This window comes from Mus musculus, chromosome 2 (genome assembly GCF_000001635.26).
Source record: "Mus musculus strain C57BL/6J chromosome 2, GRCm38.p6 C57BL/6J".
NCBI lineage: Eukaryota > Metazoa > Chordata > Mammalia > Rodentia > Muridae > Mus > Mus musculus.
This window is the reverse complement of record NC_000068.7, coordinates 50,154,865-50,182,028: the sequence shown is the minus strand read 5'-3', so window position 1 is coordinate 50,182,028 and position 27,164 is coordinate 50,154,865. Positions and strand designations below refer to the sequence as shown.

The 27,164-nt window shown below is 42.9% G+C and overlaps 1 protein-coding gene across 3 annotated transcripts in view; it reads right to left on the bottom strand.

Moving 5' to 3' along the window:
* Lypd6 (LY6/PLAUR domain containing 6) overlaps window positions 1–27,164 on the bottom strand; it is a 127,170-nt gene that overhangs the window by 11,541 nt on the left and 88,465 nt on the right. For all 3 annotated transcript variants that reach the window (NR_033304.2, XM_011239116.3, NM_177139.5), the window contains 2 exons: window positions 16,372–16,560; window positions 8,330–8,428 (listed from right to left, as the gene is read on the bottom strand). Coding sequence is in view for 2 of the 3 variants with exons in the window: in XM_011239116.3 (XP_011237418.1) it covers window positions 8,330–8,428; window positions 16,372–16,489 (217 nt within the window). In the remaining variant the exon portion in view is untranslated. The remainder of the gene's footprint in view (window positions 1–8,329; window positions 8,429–16,371; window positions 16,561–27,164) is intronic.

Sequence of the window (27,164 nt, the reverse complement as noted above, 5' to 3'; positions counted from 1 at the left end):
TCTCTCTCTCTCTCTCTCTCCCTCTCCTCTTTCTCTCTCCCTCTCCCTCCCCCCCTCTCTCACACACACACAATGGTAAAAGGAAATGGAAATTCTAGCATACTATTTGTACAGCTGAAAACTGGGGACTATAAAAATGCCCACTGGCATCAAAATAGATAAATCAGGGCCTCTATTCACATAACAGGAAGAACAAATGGAAGAGATTTAGTAAGGCAAGTATCTCATATAACACTGAACAAATGGAATCAGAAGAAGAACTGAGAAGCCGATATAAGACAATGATGTCTATCTATATTGTTAGAAATCGGGATGGTGGCATATTAGTTTGTTAGGACTGCTATAAAATCTACCAAAGAAACAGACTTCCACTAAGGTTTTTCTTAAGTTTTGGAGGCTACAATTCTGGAGTCTAGCTTTCTTCTCAGGCTGCTTTCCTTGGCTCATAGATGGCTTCATCTCGCCACGTATTTGCATAATCTTTCTGCAATTCTGTCTAGGTTCCAATTTCCTCTCACAAGGACACCAGTCATAGGGGATCAGCATTCAGCCAATGATGTCACCTAATCTTAATCTCTGCTTTAAATATTCTGTCTCCAAATAGTCACATTCTTAGGGCTGAGGGGTGAGACTTTCAATATAGGGGTGAGGGCATGTGCTTCATTCAATAACAGTGCCCCTTGTCTGTGGGGAAAGGGCAGAAATAGGCACAAGGGAGGCTTCTGAGCTTCTGGAAATGGTTACTTCTCAAAGTGTTTCCACTTCCACTGTGTGTTCCGTTTGTGAGAGAGGTGACACTGCTTTCCTGAGAGCCTATCCTGTCATAATTCCAAGCTCGGTAACAGAAAGGCACTCATGATGAAAGGAAAGCAACTCATGAAAGGATGTCTGCAGATGCAGCTGCCAGGGAGCCCCATTACTTACTGCTCATCCTAACAGGACCATAGAGCATCTGATGTCCAGCCATTGGGTTATCTTCTTGGCTCTTGGACTCCTACCAAAGGATCCCCAGAGACCACTTGCCACGATGGGTTTTTGTCCCTGAGACAGCAATTAACAGTAAACAGGTGCTCATCAACCCCACTGAGTGGTCACTAGTCTCCTTTCTCTTATACCTCTTGGGCAAACCGCCAGACAATCGCATCCCTGTCATTTTCAAAAGGATCAACCACACTCTTTTTATTGGTATCTTTTATTTCTTGAGAGAGTTTTCCTAGAACTCCCCATGAAGCCCTCATTCCCTTCCTCTGCCTCTCAAGTTCTGCAGTCACAGGCATACTGCAGCAAGCTTGGCTCTATGATCTACAGTTCCTAATGATAGGTGACACATCCACAGGGGGAAGTTCTCCCTTCACACGCTAACATTCAGAAGGCATGCGGTCATTACAAGGTAGGGGCCAAAGTGCAGCCTGGGAAGGTATGTACACAGCAGTGAGGACTAATGAGACTCCTGCAGCAGACTGGTTAAAACAAAGGCAAGATGGCGAAAGCATGAAATGGACTCTGCCCACCTGAGCTGGATACCCTTCTCACTGCTGTGACAAAATACTCAGTCTAGGAAACTTTGAGGACTTCATTTTGGCTCATGGCTGGATGGAAGTTCCTCAGCCCTGTAGGGAAAGCAAGGATGAGTTTGTGGCACCAGGAGTATGTAGGTAAGACTGCTCACTTCTCAGTGAACAAGGGTGCAAGGACCCAGCCAGAACCGGGGTCCACTCTAGCCTGTAAAGCCCAGCAGCTGCAGTATTTCCTCGGACTGAGACTCACCTCCTAAAGATTCCAGAACTTACCAAAACAGTACCATAGCTGGGAGTAACTGGTTAAACACCCAAGTGCTTGGGGCACATTTCACTCTCAAACTATAAAACCGAAGTAATAGAAAATATCTAGACAAAACCATTGTGAATTGGAGTAGGCTTGATGTCCTCAACATACTACTACTACTAATACTACTAAGTATAAAAAATAGTAATTTTATTTAAGATGACAGAATTTTTGGTTTAAAATATCTGGATGAAATATCTAGTATTATTATCTATATGATATCTAATTATAATAATAAATATTATATACATTATATAAAATATGCATAAATAAATAATGAAAGAAAATTTTGAGAGTTTTACTTGCTGAGTCAGCCATCCTTTTATCATCTTACCAATATAAAGAATAAAATGAAAAAAAAAAAATAGAGTAGAGCTTAAGCTACTCAAATGTGGTGAAAGCCCAGGAAAGCTTCCAGAATAGATAGGATTTGATGAGCAAGGTACCAGAGAAGAGAAAAAGCCCACTTGGTTGGGCCTGACATGCTGTTCCTGGGCTCCTCTTGGGACATTTGCTAATGCAGGAATACACAGATGCAGAGGCTGGGAAGCCAAGCAGAACATGCAGCCCAGGGGCAGAGAAATAGGCGAGAGACTTAGTCCATCTCAGCAGGGTTGTGTGCACAAACCCAGTTCAGAGCTAGTTGGGTTAACTGGGAGGAAAAAGAAGCTGATAGGCTCAGAATGGAAGTCAAGGTTGGCAGTTATTCACACTTAATGTTTAAAAAATACTATGGACTTCCAGCTTCTGTTGTTTCTGTCAATAGTAAGTTTGGGCAGCATTGTGTAGCAACTGTTTGTGTGAACAGATGGTGAGAGGACAGGAACTTTAAAAATTCAGAGCATTCGGCAGTATTTGGTAAAGACAACGCTTATGTTCTCGTGCCTGGCAAGCACTATTCCTGAACAGACCTGCCTGTCAGGAATACACATGTGCATGTACCAAAAGACGCAGAGACGAGCAAGCATTTATGCTCTTCAAAACCAGACAGAGCCCAAATGCTCACAATAGCAGAACAGATGAATTTTTTAGTGTATTCACATAAGGATCGACTAAATACCTGTGAGGAAGACTAACACTGCAGCTCACAGAACACTGTAATTTCATACCCAATATTGTTTGAAAGCAAGACTATGTCCCGTAGAGCTGCATTTACACAGAACGCAATGACTATGGTCACATTGTTCCTGACTTTATGGGGTGGGATGTAATGGCTGAGAGACCAATAGGGTTTTATAACTTCACATACATGGTATACATTCAGAACCTTAACTAGATAAGGATAATCAGGTGTCCACTTAGGACTTTTCTTAAGTCTGTCTTTTGACATTCTTTAAAAGGGGGCCATCTAAGACCTCCATTTAGTACTGCAATACAATGAGAAGAGGGAGCAACTAAAAATTGTCTCATTTCTTAGTAGCCCGAGGTGCTGGAATGAACTCTCCCAAAAGGTAAAGATCTGTAGGACACACACTGTGTAAGATCTTGATTTCCTATTCTGAGAAATTTCAAAGCTTTGAGTTAATATGGAACTTGAGATATCTTGATGCAAAGTGTAGAAGCCTTGGGCAGGGATCTAAATCCTAAATGCAAACTTGCCTAAAAGAAAGAAAAAAAGTATATATCACTCTTATTTTAAATAAATCAGAAAAGTAAGCCAGGGATTGGCCTGTCAGAGAAGAAGCCTTCCTAGAAGGGCTTCTACTCAGCTGAACGAGAGATCTCATTTCTATTTCCTGCTTATACTGATGTCCCCATCAGATGAGCATCCAGAAAAAGCCACCAGTGGACATCTTCAGTGAGTCATTTTTCACAAGAAAATGGTGAGCAGCCAAGAAGCTAGGCGCAGAGGATGCCTGTTTGCTATCTTTGCGTTTTCTTTTGCTTTTCTATCAGAAAGACTTCAAAGGGAGATGTTTGTCTTAGTGGGAGGCAATGCCACTTCCTCATGAAGGGACAAATATTCTCAGGTTAGGTCTTTTGAGCTGACATTTAAACCCCAGACTCTTGATGAAGATTTATATAGATCCTCTATCAACACAGAGACATCACGGGCAAAGTAACATGTATCTAACCACGTGACTCTCAGCTCCTATTTTGCATCTTCTGTTCCTTTGGTTGGCCTCTCTCTTATGACACCATCTGGTATCCTTTCTGTTTATAAAATCAAGAAAAAGTGACCAGGTTTGGAAAAAGTATGATGAAGTTGCAGCAAAACCTGCAGCAAGTAGAATCAATGACGGAGTACATCTTAGACTCTCCTTTTGGGAACAGAGAGTACCATGCATTCGTAAGGCTCAGAGATGTGATGGAGGAGGAAACTTCTACTTTCTCTCGCTCGACCCCAGTGGCTGAGTGTGCAGCTAGCTGGCTTGCCATTATTCTATGGAAGATTCTAGCCAGGGCCAGCCTTTTTTGAAGCACACAGGATGCCCTGTGGGTCACAGCCAAGTGTGTCAACTCCATCCATTTTAGATGGATGTCATGGCATGCTAGATCTCAAAGCCCACACACTTCATAGATTTCTGCTTTTGAAAACTTGAGATTCATTCGTTCCTTAAGTAATTTGGTGCGAGGCCTCATTCTATACAGACAAGTTTAAAAAGGATCATATGGAATCAGTTCTTTCACTCTCAACAAGTAATTTTCACACCCTGTGATGACTAAAACCTAGTTAAGCATGTAACAAGATAAACACATAATGGCCCAGAGATGCCACTGGAGCCCATCGTGTCTTTTCCTGGAAGCTTCCTGGCAGCGCAGCATCTACAGCTGCTTTAGGTTAAGGTAAGCAGACAACGAAAACACAGAAAGGCTGAGTAAAAAGTCTGCATTTTAATTTAATAACATGATTTTAAACACTATTGATAAAAATCCACATAACTCTGACTCATCAACAGAAGACTCCTGCACTTTGACCTCGTCGCCTCGGGTTCGGCTTTGATTCCCACCCCTCACCTGAGGCTCAAAAGTACTCAAAATAGCCCAGGTCCAGAATCTGGGCTTCCATTAAATAGTCTTTGATACAGACAAACTTCCTTCTACCCTCAAGTCCGGTCTCTCTGCATCTGCTGGGCACGTGAAAAGAATGGTGTCCACATCTCTGCCCTGAGCGCCTGCCGCAAGAGTTGCCTTCTTGGAGTTACAGAGACAAAGTTTGGAGCTGAGATGAAAGGATGGACCATGTAGAGACTGCCATATCCAGGGATCCACCCCATAATCAGCATCCAAACGCTGACACCATTGCATACACTAGCAAGATTTTATTGAAAGGACCCAGATGTAGCTGTCTCTTGTGAGACTATGCCAGGGCCTAGCAAACACAGAAGTGGATGCTCACAGTCAGCTAATGGATGGATCACAGGGCTCCCAATGGAGGAGCTAGAGAAAGTACCCAAGGAGCTAAAGGGATCTGCAACCCTATAGGTGGAACAACATTATGAACTAACCAGTACCCCGAAGCTCTTGACTCTAGCTGCATATGTATCAAAAGATGGCCTAGTCGGCCATCACTGGAAAGAGAGGCCCATTGGACTTGCAAACTTTATATGCCCCAGTACGGGGGAACGCCAGGGCCAAAAAGGGGGAGTGGGTAGGTAGGGGAGTGGGGGTGGGTGGGTATGGGGGACTTTTGGTATAGCATTGGAAATGTAAATAAGCTAAATACCTAATAAAAAATGGGAAAAAAAAAGAGTTGCCTTTTTAAATTCTCTAAATCCATTCCTCATTGGAGAGTGGCTGTGGTCTCTGCAGCTTGAGGAGCCGCTGCCCCTCGGCCCCCAGCCTCTTCTTCCCTTCAGCTTCCACTGCACTTAAGGTCTGGCTCATCTGGCTCTTAACTTTCACCCTCTGCTCCTAACACCCGATCCGGTCAGATCTTATCTCCCAGGGTAAACTGTCTGCTCCTAGAAAGAAGAAACTAGATTCCTATCTCCCGCTGCATAATTGTCCCAGGGGCCTGGCCTGGCTGCTTTGTGTCATGGACTCAGAGTGCGACTGTATTTGTCCCTATAAAGTTAAGAACAGAAAGATAAAAGCAGAGCGGAAAGGAGGGGAAGGGTAACTTTTGTACAGACCTTGTGTAAAGACCTCTCAGTTACTTTCAGTGAGCTGTACCGTGAAAGGGGCAGATTCCGATCTAAAAGGGAAGCACCCAGATAGGGCTTTCTCTCTTCCTGGAGAGGCAGGCATTCCAGCAGAGTGCTTCTGGTCACCTGTGTTTTGTCCTCTGTGACAGGGAGGGATTTGTCTACCAAAGTCTGAATACCAGCTAACATTCCTCTCTATAAGCTCTGCTGAGGGATCTGAAGGCTAAGGGCTATGTCAACTCTCAGCGGTCACATGCTGCTACTGGCTGAATAGGCCCTCCAACATTCTTATGCTGTAACTAATTCATCCGGAGCATGGCATTAAGGGTGGAACCTTTAAGAGGCAGTTAAGTCAAAAAGCTAAAGTCCTGTGGGCAGGCCTGGGACACCTATAAAGGCCTTAGTAAGGTGTATTCGGTCCTTTCCACCTTGCCTCCTAGCCTCCCATTGTGAATACATAACTGTGTTCTCCTCCGGAGGTCACAATATGAAGGGGGCACGTTGGAAGCATGGTATCAGATACTCTCCAGACACTGAACGTCCTGGAGCCTTGCTGTTGGGCTTTACGGCCTTCAGAACAGTGGGAAATGAATTTCTCTTGTTTTCAGATCTCTGAGATTCAGACAGCATGTTCCAGCAAGTGGCAACAAGGTCAGAAGCCTGCTGGCCAGATCTGTCACAGAAGGAGCTAGCCCCGAAGCAGATCTTTCTAGATTTGTCCAGAGTCAGTGTTGACAACTGCCAAATTTTGCTGCATATTGGAGCCACTCAGGAGCCACTCATTTTTTTTTTTTTAATTACTGTCCTCAAATCCACCACATGCTAGTAAAAGAGTGACATCTGGGAGGGTCTTTGGTAACCAGTGTGTCCAAGCATTTACTAGCTGGTTGCAATGTGTGGATTTGTGGCTTTTGAGAGGCAGCAGTGCAGCAGGCCCTTTAGCAACCGATCCAAATGTTAATCCTATAGTGCTAATGTCGGGACATGAAAACACTGACTCGTTTTGGATGAAGGCAATGCCCGCAGAAAGAAACAAGACAGGACATGGTTTACCGAGGTGGCTGGGTTTACCTTGTGATTAAGGTAAACATGGTTTACCTTGTGATTAAGCTAGGCTCTCCCCTCCTCATCTATTTCTTGCTCCTGGTAATCTTTTAAGGCCCCCTGACATCACTACCTAAATGTAATCCGGGAGACTCTTGAAATGGGATGTTTCCCTCCTAGGAGGTAAAGTTCTCATGCTTGACTGTTCATCTGATGCAGGGCCCGAACCGCTGAGGCTGGTTCAATTTGGGTAGAGATGTGGTACTTGGCATCTGCTCACATGGTGCCCATTGGAAAGGTAAGTTCTCAGGCTCATTTCAGACCTGATGGGTCTGTTCTGTAGGTGAGTGGGGGAGCTGTTCTGGGATAAGCCACAGTGGTGGTGATGCACTTTGAGAGCCACTGGAGCATGCCGGGCACAGAGGTTCAACAACTTCTCTGTGTACTTCTGGAAAGCCACAGGAGCGTCTCAGGTTGAAGGGTGTTAGCCTGAGGAGCTGCTCTGTCTCTTAGTTAGTGCTGTCTTAGCTCTCCCAATTTCTAGTCTAACATGACAAGCAGGGCGGACACTCTTTGGGCTGGGTTATAAGAACTCTTGCATTATGTTGAAAAATACTGTATTGATTGTGTTCATCCTTTTAACACATCTGAATAAAATCAACAGTGAAAAGCACTCACTCTTCATACAATGGCCTGCCCCATATTCCTCACCCCGCCCACTCAACCAGTCTACTTCCCTCCAAACTAAAAACAGCCAATTAACCATGACCTCACACACAGCCAGAAACGTTGTTTTCACTTGCTAGATGGAGAGATGTGAATAGGATATGTCTTCTTTTTCAAATGAGCCTTTTTGGTCAAAATTTCAAGCTTCAATTGCAGTCCATCTCGACCTTGAAAGAGAGCTTCAGCAGTTTAAAAGGCTCAAGGTTTTTATTTATGCAGCGATGGCATTTAGAACGCCAGCTTTCACACAGTCTCAAAATGTAAGTCTGTGACGAGATGGGCAATAAATGAAATCTTTACATGAGCATCGATTCATCCTTCACATGAAAGAAGTTACTATGGATGAAGGCTTCAAAGAGTGGCAAACAGGCTGCCCATTCTCTACTGTTCCACACTTGGCTCACCCCAGGGCAGAGAAGTCTCAGTTACCTCCCGTGGAAATCCAAAGATGCTTCATGAGAGAGGGGGCGATCTTATGGGGTCCCTTTATGTCTGAAAGCCTTTGAGGATGAGTTATGCATATGCTTAAAAGATCTGCCAATAGACTTAGACAAGAGGAGCCCTTGTGATTACGAGCATGTACCAGGTCTTCAGGGCTGCGGACTCTCAAGCAGCTCTGGGGACCCAACCTCTCTCTGAGACTTTACCTCGAGGACAGTAGATGTCAGGAGCCCATCGGTTGCATTCATAATTGTCTGCTGCTTTCTCACAGGTGAAACACTTAAACCCACCAGGATACGGAGTGGCTACAAAACCAAGAGGAAAAAAAATTCGATTTTTAGACTGAGCGAAGAATCCTACAAAGTTAAGTATATTCATTTAAAGAGGAGTTTTCACGAATTTTTAACAGTGAAGTATCTAATGACTCATTTTACAATGGGCAGTTTATTCCTGAGACAGGAATACTTGTATTCACACACAAAAAATTTGCATACAACTATCCAAATGGTTGTATTTGAACAAGCTGCCCACTCCTGATTAGAAAATATGAAATCTAAGTTGCTTGCAAATCTGAAATTCTTGAGCACCAACATACTCCCCAAATTCCACACCTGACATCATGTGACCAGCTATAGAATTGAAAAGGCTCCATTCAATTCCTCCAGGGACTGTATACAATTCTTCCAGAATATTTACAAGGTATATCCTAAGATATTTTACTACATACATTCAGGTATTCCCAAAATCCAAAAGTAAACACTTGAAGTACCATGTATTTCGGATACAGGCTATTTACCCTACAAATGATCCCAAGTTGTAGCAACTCAAATATATATCAGTAGGTGAGTGGGTTAAACAAACTGTGGTACACCCATACTATGAAGTAACAGGTACCAATAAAAAGGAACAAACTGTTAATATTTTCAACAGCTGTAATAAATTTTCTTGGAATTACTCTCAGTGGAAGAAAAGCCAATCAGAAAGGTTTCATAGTGTATGGTTATATTTATATTATTACTTTATTATTTCTATATCTTTATATTTCTGTATGAATACATATTGTTTATGAATGTATGTATGTATTGTGTGCATGTGTGCATGTGTGTCCATGTACCATAGCATGCATATGGAGACAGAGGACAACCTCTGTGCAGGAATTGGTTCTCTCCTTTCACCAAAGTGGCTTCCTGGGGACCAGAACCACGTGACGAAGCGTCATGGCAGAACCACCTTGCCTACCCACAGATCATATGGGTCCATTTATGAAGAACTTCTGAAATGACAGAATTTAGAGTGGGCTGCATGCAGGTGAGTGGTTGCCAGGCGTGACTCTGCTAGGTGCAGGTAGTGTTTGGAGAAGTGCTATGGATCCCACAATTCCAGCAATGCTCTCTGATCTTTCCCATCCCCTCTCCATGCCTGGCTTGTGCTTCCTGCCTTCAGAAGACATTGCCATCCAAGTACCACATGTTCTCAGTCCTGTTCATAAGCACAGGTGAGGGTGTCCCATGAGAACCACATTCTGGAAGTGCTTATTCCACCAGAATGTTCTGTCAGCTCAAGGCAAGGGGTCAACAATCAATGTCAGGCCTTGGGGTGGGGGATGGGCAGGCCTTCAGGTTTCTCATCCCCTGGCCCACGAGCTCTCAGGAAAGCCGCATCTTACCTGGAATCCTTTGCTTGCCTTGAGATTTAGATCTCTGACTTTCATAAACAGATCCTGAGCATTTTTAAAATGTATAGCAGCACTACCTGGCCTAGTTGGAAGCTGCAGACACTTATCCAGTTCATCTGCGGGAGCCAACAGCTCTGCCTTACAGATGGCTGAGCCCGAGGATCCCACCGGTGGAAATAATCATCTCAGGGCAAATTGCATGGCCGCATGGAACCAATTAAGTGTGTTATCAAAAATAAATGCGGGAAGAGGCAGCAGCTTAAGGCCAGAATTATGGTCCAGATAAAACTTTGATTTTTCACCTTGCCCATTTGCATACGTGCCTGCAATATTTCACAGAATAGACTGTGATGATAGTACCTGGATATGGTCAGAAGCACTGTCTAACAAGGACAACTAACTGGCCCTTTCCATGGGCCCTGAGAGTCCTATGTTTCTCCCATTAGACAGTAACCCACATTTACAAATAGGTTAAAAGTAAGGGTGTGGATCATCTCTTAAAGTGATGGGACAGACTAGATGCTTTAGTCACAGGAGGGAACTGCGCCCCAGGAAAATGTTCCATCGCATCACTTCAAGAAGGAGAAGAAAATATTTGTGTGGAGCATACACAGGTAATTAGTATAGCTCCCCCTTCTAGCACCTAGCCAAGTCTGTCATATTTTAACTGTTGTTGGTGAACATAAGCTGGAAGAATTAAGGGGAATAAAAAAAGCTAAGTCTCAAATCCCAAAGCCATTCAATGTCTTATGGACATTTAATAGGTTTGTATTCTACAAATATCACTGTGAGAAAACTTATACAACCATTCTAGGAAATTATATTGGTTTGATACATTAAAAATAGTCTCGCTATTAACTTTAGAATACTTAGCACATAAATCAAATTTAAAAGATTTGACAAAAAAAAAAACCATCATTTTTCAAACAATGATCACATACACCGAGGTTTGTGACTGTAAGCTAGCTGTACCATTTCAGTCCATATGATTAATTCACTAGGATATCCAATTTTATCAGTCTGCCACTGTAGCCAAAACAAGTTTTTGGCTGGCTTGCTGGTTTAGTTATTCCTGGAAACTTTCCCATCAAAGTGATAAATTGAAAACTTTGAATAATGACCACCCAACTGCTCCAAGAATAAAGTTATCGAGAACCAAGCACAAATAAGTTGCTGTGTTCCCAAACTTGGGCTATTTAATCAGCTTCTCAAAATGATCTTTTATGAGACTGATGACATAGTGAATACTGTAACTTCTTACATACCTAAACCCTCACTCTGAAATTAACCCAAAGACATTGGAACTTGAGAAGTATGAGCCAGAACACTATGCAGCTAAAGACAGTTTTCCTTCAAACCATTCCTATCTAAATAAGCTTATCACTATATGTCCCTGGTGACTGGACAAACCCTCTCCATTGTGATCAGTCATTTTTTAAATTATTATTTCTTTCATTTATTTTCAAAGTTTCATGAGTATGAGGCTTTTGCCTGCTCCCATGGCTGTGTGCACTCTGTAAAAGCCTAGGATCTGTGGAGGCCAGCAGAGGGCGTCAGATCTCCTGCAACTGGAGCCACAGATGGTTCTAATGAGTTACAGATGGCTCTGTGGGTGCTGGGACCTGAACCTGGGTCCTATGGGAGAACAGCCGGTGTTCTGAAATGCTGAGCTATCTCTGTAGGCCCTTGTTGGTCTGATTTTAAAACCTACAAATCCATATCTGTTTCCATCCTTAAGCATTGTAGCTTAGTATCCATTTATGAGAATGTTTGTTGACATCTTGCCTGGGGAACAATGAATAGCACCGATTCCTGGCAAATCGTTGCAAACATATTTGACTTTAAGTGACTATAGCACAATACCAAATAAATGGTTAAGTTCTTCCCTGTGGAAATATTTAACTTGAATAAGGTCAACAGATGAACAACTCTCTCCAGTAACTTGTTAATTGATACTGCATCTGATAAAGAGTTTGTTTTTCTTTTAAGAGACAGGGAAAGAGGTTCCTAAGATGTGCTATTTTCTTCTTCATTACTTCAAAGCCTTACGGAGCGAGCAGACTTCAGATCCTGGTGGCCCCAGCTGTGAATGAATCTAATTTGGCTCTTGATCACAGAGCTAATAAGCTTAGTAGCCTGCATTTCAGGGCATAAGGCCTTGGTCCCTCAAGAGAAGCAGATTGTAAAGAAGAAGAAAAAAGAAGAAAAAGAAACAGTGGAGTGCCCAGTTACTTCCTGTAAGATAATCTGTCCATTAACTCTCCTGGTCAGCCATAGTTCAAGCCTCCATAATTCATCTGTAAGGCTTCGGGAAAGATTTACCCTTTGTTTCCGTCTCCTGGAACTTTTGCCTGGACAAAGACCTTCAGTTAGTGGAAATGTAGTGAAAACAGATGCTTCCCAATGTATGCTGATGTGCAGTGTGCCTGCTCTTGCCAACTCAGTTCCCACTGTTTTTAGAAAATAGATACAAATATAAAAATTCTAAAACTCTAATATTATCTTTTGTCTTGGTCCACTAAGCAACAAAATGTTGCTGATATTCTTTTACATGATCATATTTCTAATAGAATGTGCTTCCTCATACCTATCTAGAAGTCCTCTTACTCTGTAGGATTTAATGAAGTGTAGGGCTGTGCATAAATATCCTTGGTTCCCTGTGTGGGTCATAAGCAAGCCCCTGCAAAGGCATAGCTCTTTAATTCACAAGATTAAGAAGGGCTCAGAACACACATGCGAAGGGAAATTGGATTGTTTTCCAAGAGTGTTTTCTATTCTACAGAAAGAAACGGAGGCCAAGAGCAGGGCACAGTCAATTTATTAAATTTTCTTGTGTGATTTCTGACATCTGAATAAATAGTTCCATTTCTCTCAATATTAACTTTTGCTTGGGGAATTGTAATTACATTTGGGTGATTTAACCAGAGAAGAGAAAGAGAAAGCGGAACTTCTCCCATGATGATGATAATGATGAAGAGGAGGAGGAGGAAGAGAAGGAGGAGGAGGCAGAGGCCGAAGTACATACTAATTATTGAACAGGATGTTCTGGAAGATAAACCTGAAATCCATAAGTTTATTTCTTATAATCCTTGGAAACTTCAAAGATTTGGAAACCAGAGAGCACAGTAGATTAATGATGAGAAGCTGATTTTCTCAGGCCCAGTTATCATCAGTGATGCTGTCTGGACCTCAGAACAATGAGTTTGTTTGGCACAGGAAACATACGTGTGTGTGTGTGTGTGTGTGTGTGTGTGTTCTCAAGCTTCTTGTCCCCCCCCCCCCCCCGTGTTCTTCCGTGGACAGATTCTGTGCTTTGCCATATAACATTAATAGATTCTGGCTCACTCACTGACCCAGAGAAAGCAGCTTGTACCTCCACCTACAAAGTGAGGCAATTGTATAAATAATTCAAAATCAAACTAATCCCGTGTTCCCCTCATGTATTTTTTATGGCCAATGTTCAACAGAAAGTTGCTTGACAGTAGAAAGAATACTCCATCTAAGCACAACCAAGGGCTCAAGGCCAGGGAACCATGGCTGTTTACAAAGCAGACGTGAAAACAAACACCCGCAGCTCCCTTCCCAAGTAGTTTGGAGCAATGTGAAGTTAACGCTAATCCAGCGTGGGCAGAATAGCAAAGCTTTACAGACCAACAAAGATGCTCAGTGCCTGTGACCTGCGAGACCTGCCAGGGAGTGATCTGCTTATGGGTGAGTTAGAATTCACTTCTTCAACCCTTTTCAGGCTTCAAAATCATGTCAGAAAATCCCTTGCTTCTTACTTATTTAGTTAACGTAAGTCACATGAGTGAGATTTGCCAATTACCTTATTTATTTTCTTTTATTGTAGTGGGGAGATGTTGCTATGAAGCCCATGTTGGCCTGGAACTCACTAAGTAGCTCAAGGGGCCCTCAAACTCTCCTGCTTCAGCCTCTTCAATGCCAGGACTATTGCCATGTGCTACCACACCTAGCTTCCCTTGACTCCTAAAGAGCAGAAGTAACTCCTCGTGGCCTGTCAAAGTTCTTCCCTCAGAGTCAACACTGGTATCAACTTTTCAAATAGGGATATACTCACCCCAGGCACTAACTGGCTACCCCACTGAGGAAAAAGTAGTATAGCTTGATGTGGTTTACATAAACCCATTCACTTCAATTTTCAATTTCTACCCTGTAGATAGCCTTAGAAATGGCCTTGGATGGATGAGTTTGTGATCTGAGTCTCTCACTGATGCGAGCACTCTGGCACTCACTCCTGAAGGACTGAAACCAGGCTCTTTGTCTTACCATCTTTGGGGCAAAGAACAAAATGTAATCTAGTGAGCAGAGCAAGTATCAGTATCTTCTTTTCACATAAAATTTTAAAACAGAGATAAAAACTCCCACAAAATTGAGCAACCAGATAGATTTCCCATGCAAGCAATCAGTAGGCAGATTCCAGCAGTGAGGGCACAGGTGCAGTAGGCAGACCCCAGCAGTGAGGGCACAGGTGCAGTAGGCAGACCCCAGCAGTGAGGGCACAGGTGCAGTAGGCAGACCCCAGCAGTGAGGGCACAGGTGCAGTAGGCAGACCCCAGCAGTGAGGGCACAGGTGCAGTAGGCAGACCCCAGCAGTGAGGGCACAGGTGCAGTAGGCAGACCCCAGCAGTGAGGGCACAGGTGCAGTAGGCAGACCCCAGCAGTGAGGGCACAGGTGCAGTAGGCAGACCCCAGCAGTGAGGGCACAGGTGCAGTAGGCAGACCCCAGCAGTGAGGGCACAGGTGCAGTAGGCAGACCCCAGCAGTGAGGGCACAGGTGCAGTAGGCAGACCCCAGCAGTGAGGGCACAGGTGCAGTAGGCAGACCCCAGCAGTGAGGGCACAGGTGCAGTAGGCAGACCCCAGCAGTGAGGGCACAGGTGCAGTAGGCAGACCCCAGCAGTGAGGGCACAGGTGCAGTAGGCAGACCCCAGCAGTGAGGGCACTGGTGCAGTAGGCAGACCCCACCAGTGAGGGCACAGGTGCAGTAGGCAGACCCCACCAGTGAGGGCACAGGTGCAATAGGCAGGAGCCACCAGTGAGGGCACAGGTGCAGTAGGCAGACCCCACCAGTGAGGGCACTGGTGCAGTAGGCAGGAGCCACCAGTGAGGGCACAGGTGCAGGAGGCAGGAGGCACCAATGAGGGCACTGGTGCAGTAGGCAGGAGCCACCAGTGAGTGCACAGGTGTAAAACACTATGACTGGCTATCTAAAAACTACAACAGCAAAAAAACTACTGTCTATCAGGGACAGGTCTGCTTCTCCACAGGTATTATACCTGGTCTATAAAATGATGCTATAGCGTTTATATAAGTTACTGGGTTAGAAATAAACTGACAACCTACCTGAGAACGTACCACAGCTTACACTCAGTACAAAGTTTCCTGTACATTATGTTACACAATAGTCACAAAGGCAGGGGATTTGTTTCAAGTCAGGAAGCTAGGCAACAGCTGACCTAGACCTCTAGGTGGGCCACATGTCATTTCCCAAGCTATCAGAATTCACCATTCTAGTACTGAGGGGCTGAGAAAGTCCAAGCAGCCTCCTCTTTGCACACTGTATGATCGTCCAGAGAAAGAGCCATTAGTTTAGCTGCCTGTCAAGTCTTCACGCCTATCACAATGTTTGTCATGCAACAGACATTTCAAAAGAACAATCTGCTTTGGGGAACAGCTAAAGCTCCGGATACACACAATATTCTCAGCCCTCACCACCACACGGGCAATACTGAAGACTACTGGAACCAAAACAAACCCTGAAACCAAAACCAAACCAACCAACCAAACAAACAAACAAAAAACCAAACCAAACGAAAACCAAAACGAAAACCAAAACGAAAACCAAAACCAAAACCAAAACCAAAACCAAAACCAAAACCAAAACCAAAACCAAAACCAAACCAAGAGAACACAGGAGCAGCAGTGAAGACCCAGGAAGCCACACTACTGTTTTCCAAAGTGCAATCTCCGGGGAAATCTGTACCAGAAAACCCCAGATTGCTTGCGGCAAGCAGGAAGCACAAGAGCCCTGATATATGCAGAGCAGAAACCAGAGGGCTGGGAACTACTGCTGGGACCTGCAATGCTGTGGGCTCCCTGGACAGTTCAAAGACATGGGAAAGCCCAGGAAGTAGGAAGGTGTGGAAGGCAGTGGTGTTTTAACCTGAGGCTCAGATGCCAATGAGAAAGATCAGCCATTAATCAAACTATAAGGGTCTAATCCCTTTAGGAACAGCCCACCTCCTGGGATGGGCCGGTTCCCTTTGATAGCTGGGTGAGAACAACACAGCAAAAGGGAGGGGTGTATGACGTCAGCGGGATGTGTTAGGAACAGAGGAAACAAGCCTCATCATATAGTGTAAGATACAAACCAAACCTTCTGTGGAAAGGTGATAGTAACACACAAGGCCACCTTTATTACACCCCTAACTAAATCACCTGATGTTTCCCCCGCCCCCCGCATTAACTATAGACATGCTTCAATTCCTTTCTCATCAGAAATGAAGCAACATTTTTTTTTCCAGACAAGAGAACAAGTAGAAAATAGTCTTACTTGAAGGGTGGAGGTAGATTATGTCTTTCACTGTGAAGTCTCGGGACTGAGCAGCCTTCAGACAATCAGCCACCAGGCTCAGCAGTAGGAGCCAGGCCAGGGCAGGGCTAGGTTCCATGGCAGACTGGCGTGTCACTCATACAGAGGGCCTCAGAGTGGGCACTTGAGACGGTGGAAGAGAACTGGCACCTGAAATATAAACGCAGACTCATCTCAGTATCCAACAGGAGACAGTGAAGGCAGCCTGGCTGATCTCAGGTAGGTGAGTTGAGCCGGGGAGGGACAGCATGCTGAGCTGGAGGAAACAGGTGCCAAAAGGGAGAACCGTATAAATGGTAATTTTAGAGCACTCAGAACATTCCAGCCTGAATCTATGCTTAGTCAGGCTGCTCCTACTGGTAACAATCCTTCCTAATATCCAGCAGAGATAATATCAAGAGAGATTGAATTTTAATGAAATCCAGCTATGTTTTTGCCAGGAGGCCAGGGGACATGTGCCAGAGAGCAACAATAAATAAGTCATGTGCAAGGCTCGAAAAGCTTTTCCTCGACAATAGTCCAGGTCAGCAGCCCTTCTGAGTGCTAGCCACCATACCAAACTGCAGGAGCTAGACTCAGATTTGGAAGGAAATACGGGTAAGCTGACCTCTTCCAAACCCCAGACCATCTCAGTAACACCAAATCTCCTTAACATAGCCAGCCTTTATTGGTGAGTACTGTGGAAGGCATTTGCAAATATCAGTTTATTCTAATAGCCCTATGAGGTTGCCACTCCAATGACCCCATTTGCAGAGAACGGGCCCAAGCGCGGAAGGGCAGAGCTGGCTTCTACTCACAGTGCAGTTTTCAGTTCTGCATCTCAGACACCAGCAAATGCTGTACTCTGCTGACAAGTGGGTGACAGGAGCCTGAGTTGCTACTTAGCACTAAGCAGTCATCTACTGTCCTCCACTCTGACTCTTGTTCGCTCGAAACTGAGAACAGTGAAGCCCTGTGTAGACTGTCCAATGCTCTCAGAGTGCTGGGACTATTTCTTCACAAATGACTCCTCTACCATATCCTTAGTTGTGCAGAGGCTGAGTCTCCCATTCTGTGTTTCCAGATTCCATTCTCTTGCTCATTAATGGGAGTCGAAGTTAGGTGTTCACTTGTTTCAACGCAATTAAACATCAGCAATTTGGACATTCTGTTTATAGACTTAACCTAAATAGTCAACAAGATCATTTTAATTGTTCACATTTTTAAGTTCTCCTGCGTGTGGGGGTGAGGGGTGGGGGGGGGAGGGCAATCTAAATAATCACCATAATATTATAAAGGAGAGAAATTAAGTACAGAAAAAGCAAGGTTTAAGAGTCAGTTTATTTTAGGTTTGAAAACAAGTCTTGAGCCTAGGTACTCAACTGTGCTATGCCTCCATTTCCTCACTTGCAAAAGGAGCTTACTTCCCACCTCAAAACTTTATGAAGATTACAAACGATACACAGTAAAAAATATGGTATATCCTAGTGTCTTTCCTATTATATGTTTTGCTCAGAATCAGCCAGTGTGGTTTGTAAATGAGAGTAAATAGAGTGAGATTTACTTTGTTCAGCATTCAATTCACATTCCTAATTCAGAAAAAAAAAAGGAAAAATATTCAAACATCTCAAAATGCCCAAGTAAGACACATAAGGATCCATATGTTTCTTCCTCCTCAACATCTGCCCCGTGGCTCCCAAGGTTGGCACAAAGCCAGTAGGAAAAAGGAGAAAGTGTGGCAGCCGAGGTTCCTGCAGACCTTGTGACTTTCTGCCAATCCTCACCAAGGAAGCTGAGTGCTGCCCTTACAACTCTCCCTATAATGGTCTGTGTTTGCATAGCATGATATTTACACATTGCTTTGCGCACACTTCGCTTATACATGTGGTGTCAACGGAAGCAGCGAGCACAGCCTTCGTTGCCCTTCCTCCACACCTATCCTTGGTATGAATCCACACTCATCATGGTGGACTATCATGGATGAAGTTAAAACAACTATTCTGCTCACCCCAAGAGATGTGGCGATCACCTTTCCATACTGTAACAACATAGATGAGGTAAGTAACTTACAGAAAGGAAATGTTTATTTACGTGTTTAGCTGACTCTGTTGTTCGAGAGCCTATAGGACTGACCACCATGGCAGAGGACTGTAAAGCTGCTTACTTGAATGCAGCCAGTGGGAAGGCAATCACACATCCTCATCAAAGACATAGTGACTTCACTTCCACCAACTAGACACCAATTCCAAAGCTTCAACCACTTCCAGTTGTGCCACAGGCTGTCAGTCAAGCTGTCAGTACATGGTTCTTGAGATATACTTGCCCAAAATACAATGAGAACCACCATTTTACACAGGAAAGGGCAAGCCGGAGTCCTCTGACCCAATTTGTTCATGAAAAAAACTTCCAAATTTGCAGAGTTCCAACCCTTAGCCATGAATTTTAAGGTATTAAATGTAAACCTTCTAAAGTCTTAAGTATTTGAAACTTAATTCTCCCAACAGTTTGTGACACTGATCCTTCTTAGGAAAATGAGGCCTTTCCTACTTTTACGAATGATTAGGAAAAACAGACTAAATGGGGAGACACCAAAGCCATGGAAGGTTCTGGAAGATTAAAATTACTTTGTACACAGTCACTGTCACAACATGAAACTGTTCTTAAAAGTCTGACAATGAAAATTCACTTTTATGTACAATTATTCTTTAAGATTTTTTTTACTGAGATAAAATTAATATAGCATAAATCTTACCACGTTATAGCCCAGCCATACTTGGTATATTTTTCTTAACATGGCAGAATCATCATTAGCTACTTTAGACCATTTCATTCCATTTAAAAATCCTATACTCATTAAACGCAGTCACTCCCAGTACCTTCCGCCCCCATATTCTGACAGCCACTAATCTAATTCTCATCTCTGTGGATTTCATGTGAGTGGAATGGTACCGTACGTGGCCTTTGGTTTCCTAGTCCCTCAGGTCGTCATAATGTTTTCAAGGTTTATCTACATTATAGGATTGATAATATTCCTTTTTATGGCTAGATATCTCATTGAAGAAATAGAATACATTTGTTTATTCAACAGACAATGTCTATTTGAATAATTTCCATTCATGGATATTATGAATAAAGTTGTTTTTAACATCCATGTACATTTCTTGGGTCCAAACATACATTTTCATGTTTGTTAAGTATTTACCCAGGACTTGGTCTCATTAGTACCAAGGGTCTAACCCCAAGGTGAGCTGCCAGGGTCCCATAGCAGTTGTACTATCTTACATTTTCCAATGAACAATACCTGAGTTTTCTCCACATCCTCACCAGTATTATTTCTTCCTTTCCTTCTCAAAACACACAATTAGAGCCCACCCAGTACGGGTGACATGCGCTTCACTGTGTTTTTTTTTTTCTCTCTCCCTTTTTTTATTGGATATTTTCTTTATTTACATTTCAAATGTTCACCATGTTTTATTATCTACTGGATTTTCTTGCATTTATTTTCACTTCAGGAAAGCAATGGGTTTGAACATATTTTCGTGTGCTCCTCTGCCACTAGTACATCTTCTCTGGCTAGTCATATCATTTACCCAATTTTAAACTGGACTAATGATTCTCTATTGTCAAGATGTGAGAATTCTTGTATCTAGATTCTAGACATTTTCAGGTGCAACGGTATCATCAAATATTTTCTCACACTCTTTGTATCTTTTTCTGCTTTTTAAAAAAGGGTCTAATGATATGACCTTGGCTGGCCTGATCCTCCCTAAGTAGACCAGGCTATCCTCTCTCAGAGACCCACTAACCACCGCTCCATTGCTAAAGCTAAAGGCAAAAGCTGACACACCTAGAATTAATTCACTTCCTTGAGAAAATCTCTAAATGTACAGAAGATTTAATTACGATCCAATCTATGCATTGGTTTTTAAAATATAGACTTTGTTCCCTTGTAAATAGTCTAGTTCAGTTCAGCACTAGAAAGACCTATATACAATGTGCAGTAAAAGAACTTTGTAGTGATCAAAGCTATATTCTCCACTTTCCTTTTCATGAGAAAAACAGGATGGGCTGGGCCAGTTATTAATAGCCCTAATGCTGACATCCCTCCATTAATCATAGAAACCAAGCACCCTATTACTATTTTCTAGGAATGGAAAAATGAGACATTTGACAAGCATTCACCATTCGTCTAACATGACTGAACTATGGGTTCTACTGAGGGGCCTGGAGATTCTCAGGACCAGATGGAACCTTAATCCCCAATGGCATAAGTGCTCAGATATTAATATGACAGGTCTTTTCTAGGACTCTGGTGATTTCCTGAGTTCACTGTGCCTTCAGACTGTTCTACACATTTAGAAAAGGCATTGTATCTCCATTTTATGATGCTTCCATTTGAATATGAACTGTGGGCCCCATCCCTGCACAACACAGCACTTTATAAAGAAGTGCACACACTCACTTTACAGCTCTGTGACCTTTCATTTGTTATTTATGAGCTTTTGCAAAATCTAATACCACTCTGACAGATTTAATTTGTGCTCTAAATTACCTTTGCATGAGTTACTCAACTGCTGGTTTTATTCCAATAGATTACTTGCTACATTCTGGAACAGAGGCAAAAACAAGTACTTTGGGATCTATCAGACTTCCTCCACTCAGGAGACAATTGAGAAAAGCTGAATTTGGCATGAATGGTACCAGACAATCTAATAGAGAATTTCTACACTAGTCACAGATGTGAAGGAATAAAGTCCTAACCCTGGTCAAGTTTTGCAAATCTATACTCCCCGAATTTCTATTTTATATAGAGTCCATAAGTAAGCTCCTCCCACTCTAAAAATCAGTCACCAAAAGAAACTCTGGTACTTCTATAAGTTATGCTGACTCAAAACTCAAGTTCTGCAGGACAAGAACTCGGTACCAAGTGAGAACCAGGGCAACTGTGAAGTACAGATCTAAAGCAAGTTGGAAGGCATTTGGAAGCCACATCATTTCAATTTGAGATGCCTTGTAGGAATACAAAATGAAGTTCTGAGGCCTGAAAGATCATAATAGGTCTTGATTTCATTTTTAATATGAACAGATTTGATGATAGTGTAATTACCCAGAAGAGTTCATTCTACTGCCACCTGTATAAACTGAAAGCATATACTTAAAAACCTGAGCCACTTAAATATAATATTCAGACCAAAGGTATCCCATTCTAATTCCTAGCCGACTAACTCATGAACAGTAATGATTGTGGCTCATGTTTTGTGGTGATTTCGATAAGCAGGAAACAGCGAAAGGGCTAACTAGGAATTTAAAATTGAGATTTCATTCCCATTGTTATAAAGTTCACCTATCCAGATCCAGCAGGCTCTGACCACAGCTAAGAATAGCCAGTAACAAGAAACACTGTCCTCTATCTGTCATTGTTGGGAACCAGATACACCAGTCTGTTCACCTTGCTTTCAGGAATTCTAACCCTCCTACTCTGCTCTGAGGCTTCTTGTGCCTTTTTTTTTTCTTAATCTGGTTCTTCCAAAGTGTGGCCCCTGTAACAGCATCCTCAGAGAGCATCTGCCCCCAACTGTCCCAAAGGCTAAACAAAGCTGGGAGGTACGTGGATCCCTAAGGGCTCAGGGTGACTTGGCATTCCAATCAGAAGTCTTTCATCGGTGGAACAAAAGCAGAGTGTGACATCCATCAAATTCAGAGTAGGGAGAAATTGCTTTCTGAAAGGAAACCAAGGTACTGGGCCCGAATGCTGGGATGGCAAATTCCTACATGTGTCCACTCTGATGTACAATATTGTCCTTGAATAATGCTTTAATCTGAAATAAATGTTTCTGCAAATGCCAGGAAAGTGGAAGTAATATCTTCCCGTGTGATCTTCTCCACATAAAACAGCAACGACGACAGTCTGACAAGCCATCCTACAAAATGCCTCTTCTTACCTGAGCGGGTTTACACTAATGCCAATTGCAGAGTGTCACCAGGAAGCACGGTTAATCACATGTAGACCATGTTATTGGCAACTCTTGCTGGGTTCAGCCCTGGACATATGAACCAAGCAGGCAAATTAGTGTTCTTGGATAGTTTTCTTCTAGAAAATGACACGCAGCCTTCCTCTCTGGAGTAAAAGACTAACGGAAAAAGCCCAGGAATACGCAAATGCCACACTCATCTCCATTTGGAAGAGGACATGTGACTTGCTGGGTTAGAGAGATAAGGAGAAAATGAGAAGAATTCTGCCCATGTTCAGAGTCTGACTTTGGGACAGTTCGTCATTTTTCCCTCAGAGTGCAGTAAGTACCTTCACTTTCCATCCGTCAGATGCCACTGGTGTTCAGGTTAGTCTGAGAGGTATTTCCTGTCCCTTGTCACCAAGAGCTTTAACTCGAGTCTTCCTAAAGGGTCCATCTACCAACATAGATTTTTTTCCTGTGTAACAAATGTTTGTTTGTTTAATGTAGTACAGCTTTAAGCTTAGTCAGCTAAAGGTTAGAGCAGAGGTTTTCAAAAATGCCCACTATGGAGAACTAGCCAGAGACGACTCCCTTAGGAGTTTACAGACAATGATGTTTCATTCCCAATTTATGGGGAGAAAAAACGCTCACATTCCTGATCTGAACTGAAGGTTCATTTGCACAAAAGTCAATGCTTAAAAAAAAAAATGTACATTTCTTTTTCTGGAGCCGTCGAGCAAAGCTCAAGTTATAGGAAAACGCTGCCCTTCTCCTCCGTCACAAACCCATTTAATAGACAATTGTGTCAGAAAAGCTTGATTTCCTGAAAGACAAATGATGCCTGGGAATTATGCCCGGCAACGTAGTTTCACATTAAAAGATGCTGAGTTGAAGTGGATGCTCACAGTCAGCTAATGGATGGATCACAGGGCTCCCAATGGAGGAGCTAGAGAAAGTACCCAAGGAGCTAAAGGGATCTTCAACCCTATAGGTGGAACAACATTATGAACTAACCAGTACCCCTGAGCTCTTGACTCTAGCTGCATATGTATCAAAAGATGGCCTAGTCGGCCATCACTGGAAAGAGAGGCCCATTGGACACGCAGACTTTGTGTGCCCCGGTACAGGGGAACGCCAGGGCCAAAGGGGGGGAGTGGGTGGGTAGGGGAGTGGGGGTGGGTGGGTAAGGGGGACTTTTGGTATAGCATTGGAAATGTAAATGAGCTAAATACCTAATAAAAAATGGAAAAAAAAAAAAAAGATGCTGAGTTTGTCCTAGGAGACGGACGTCTCACTTGCTCGTGTTCCTACTTGAATACTTTTGAGGAATGAAGATTTTCAAGTCTAAGCAATAGGGTAGGAATGGATTACAGTCCCCACAAAGGCACTGGCTGAACTTCAGCCTGCTATCGTTTTGCTAAAGCTACATGAAATTAGGGGAATTTTTTTTGTTTCGGTGTCTTTTCTTAGTCCTTTTCTATTATATTTAAAAGTGCCAGAGTTTCATCTTATTTTTTATGGAATTCTTATCCGGGAGAGCTTTGAAATACATAGATATATCAGATGGTACTCAGAAGCAATATGAAGGTATCAGTAAGTTAATTCAGAACAAGATATACTCTTATGTTCAAAATAGCCCCATTACAAACCCAACAGTTTATATTTCACTTTATTTTGGGTGAATGAATGCATGCCTGAGTACCACTCATGGTTCTTGTGATGATAGAGGTCAGAATAAGTCAGAAGAGGGCATTAGACCTGCTGGAACTGGAATTATAACCGGATGTAAGCCATTGTGTGGGCACTGGAAATTGAACAGTTCCTACTCTATTGCTGAGTTATGTCTCCAACCCTCCAAACCCAGCATCATAATGAGACATACACTTCCATCTCCTGACCACAAGGAGATGGCCCTCAATCAAGGGAATCTACTCTATATTTAGAATGACACATTCTTCCTTCTCCCACTAATTTTGAATGCTCTGAAGCTTTGCCAACATGAAGAGTGTTATTAGTCATGGGTCCCAAAACAGCGCCTTCTCTTGGATCCACGAAGAACTACACAATTTGAATCAACTTTCATTGTTAGGGAGTATCTGCATGGTATTTGAGGCCACCTTTTTATTTCTTGCTTTAGAGAGCTAGAAAGACTCTGTTCAAGGACTGGGGTATGGTAGTCCTTGCCTGTCATTCTCCCAGAACCTTCTGCACTGCCCCTCACCAGTGCTGAGTGTCCAAAGTTCAAGTTGACATGTGCAACCCCCCATCTGGGGAACACTGATCCTCTTCAGAAAAGATTCCTTCTGTCCTTCATGGTAACTAACACTCATCTCCCAATGGCGGCTAGCTACAATTCAGTGTACTTATCCTTGTAAGCGTCAGGAACCCTGGACACTTGATCTAGAAGGCATTCCTTTCCTCGAATACTTTACATGTCATATGTCTCTTCACATAGTCTCTTCCTCTCCTCAAAAGCCAAACCTTCTGCCCTTACAGCTGTCACAGTAAAGTGAAAAGCATGACTAAACCTAATCTCTACCCAGTAGACTCTTAGAACCTTAGGTCTTGGCCAGGATTGAAAATCGGTCCATGCTGAGTCTTCACCCCCTGTCTTTCATGGAGCTGGGTTTTACCCATGGTTCTGGGAATCCTGACCAAGCTCTTGTTAAAAGTATTGTTTCTTTGTCTCTGAGACAGTTCAAATTCAAGAATGAACTGAACTTGTAAGTTTCATGTGTATGAGGAGACCCTCTGGAATTTTTTTTTAGATTTTATTATATATATATATATATACACATATATACACACACAAATATACATATATACATACATACACACACATATATACATATATACATATATATATATATATATATATATATATATATATATATATATATATATGACAAGTACACTGTAGTTGTCTTCAGTCACACCAGAAGAGGGCATCAGATGCCATTACAGATGGTTGTGAGCCACCATGTGGTTGCTGGGAACTGAACTCAGGTCCTCTGGAGGAGCAGTCGGTTCTCTTAACCTCTGAGCCATCTCTCCAGCCCTGAAATTCTTCTCATGGGAAAGAACAAGGTACAATCAATATTATAGCTTGGATATAAAGTGCCACCAAAGGAGTATGTTGAAAGGCTTGGTTGACAACAGATGGGCCTCAGGAAAGTGATTGTATCCTAAGGGCTCTGGCTGAATTCATGGATTTTGGGTAGGTGGGGCTCTGTTGAAGGAAACATGTCACTAGGGGTCTGCTGGGAAGACAGGCTTCACGGTCACCTCTGTGCTTCCCAGTCACCATGAAGTGAACAGTTCTCCAAAACCACAGGCTTCCCCAGACATGCACTGCCTCACCGCCAGACATGCACCGCCTCACCGCCAGACATGCACCGCCTCACCACCAGACATGCACCGCCTCACCGCCAGACATGCACGCCTCACCACCAGCTCAGACACAAAGGAGCCAGTGACCACGAGACCTCAGAAACCATGTGGCAACAGAAATCACAATTCCTGTCATGTGGTTTTCACAGGTATGTGTTTCAGTGGCAACAAGCTTTTGAAAATGGCTTACATCATGACTCATGGCTAAAGAACTGTTTTCAAATCACTGGATTCTTCAGCAGCTAATTTCTAAATCCTAACCATGTTTCTCACTTGATAAACGCCATGTTTAAGAAGTGGACTGCCCTAGCACCTGCCCTTCAGCTCTCTGGAACCTTGAGGTACATACATCATGATGCTCAATGTTAGTTAGTCTCGTTGTTTTGGAATTGGTTTAGAAAGGGTTTCTTAACCTATAATTTGATTGTTTTTAAAGTACATTTTATCACTTTAACACAGATACTTAAAGGAAGGAAGGATTTCATCACCCTGAGCATGAAGACAAATGGAGTCAATGAGCTGCAAGTCTCTATCATCCAGGGTGTAATCCTTTCTTGAACATACACCATCTTCATTTGCAAGTCTCTGTAAATAACAGCTACTAAAGTTTATTATTGTAGCCAAGGAGGATGTAATAAGCTTTTACATAGTATCCATTCAAGCAGAAAAGCTATAGGGGTTATTAATAGAAGAAGGCTGTTCTTGAAAATAAAACATTTTGTTTTGTTTTTATAGATAAACCAATTCATTTCTTAGGGTAAAATACTGATTAGCCTCTGTGGCTGAGGAAATGCAGCCATCCAAACTGAACACAACAGTCCGCGTGGAAGGAGCCAAGTGCCAGTCCTATAGTCTTCTCCAGACTTCTGTGTTTTTCTACCTAGACCTTAGCTGTCTTCCTGGTTTGCTACATCACTCATCCGTTCATTCATCAGTTCAGCATCCTCCATGAACCAGGTACTGATCATGTATGTGGTTAATATTTCCAGCTTAACTCCCAAATTCTTTAACTCTGTTTGAAAAACTATTCGTTTCATTCTTTTTTTAAAAAGTGCCCACAAAAACAGAATTGCTAAGAACACAAAAGGGGATGTCCATATCCATTCAATATTCAATAATATTAAAAAAGAATATTGAGGGGGTCTGTGGTTTATTTAGCCAAGAATGAATATGAACTCTGAATGTGAGGGCTTGTGCTTGTGATCCCCATCCGGAAGGGAGACTGAAGCAAAGGGGAGTGAGTTAGAGGGCCCTCTGGGAAACTTTCTAAGACTCTGTCCCAAAATAAGAGAATGAGATGGGGGAAGGCAGTGGTAGAAGGGGAGGTGGAGGAAGATGACCAAGAAAACAATGATACAATGACATGGTTTGACGTTAGTGCTAGGTAAGATGTACATACCAGATGGTGGAACCATAGACTAGGACCACACT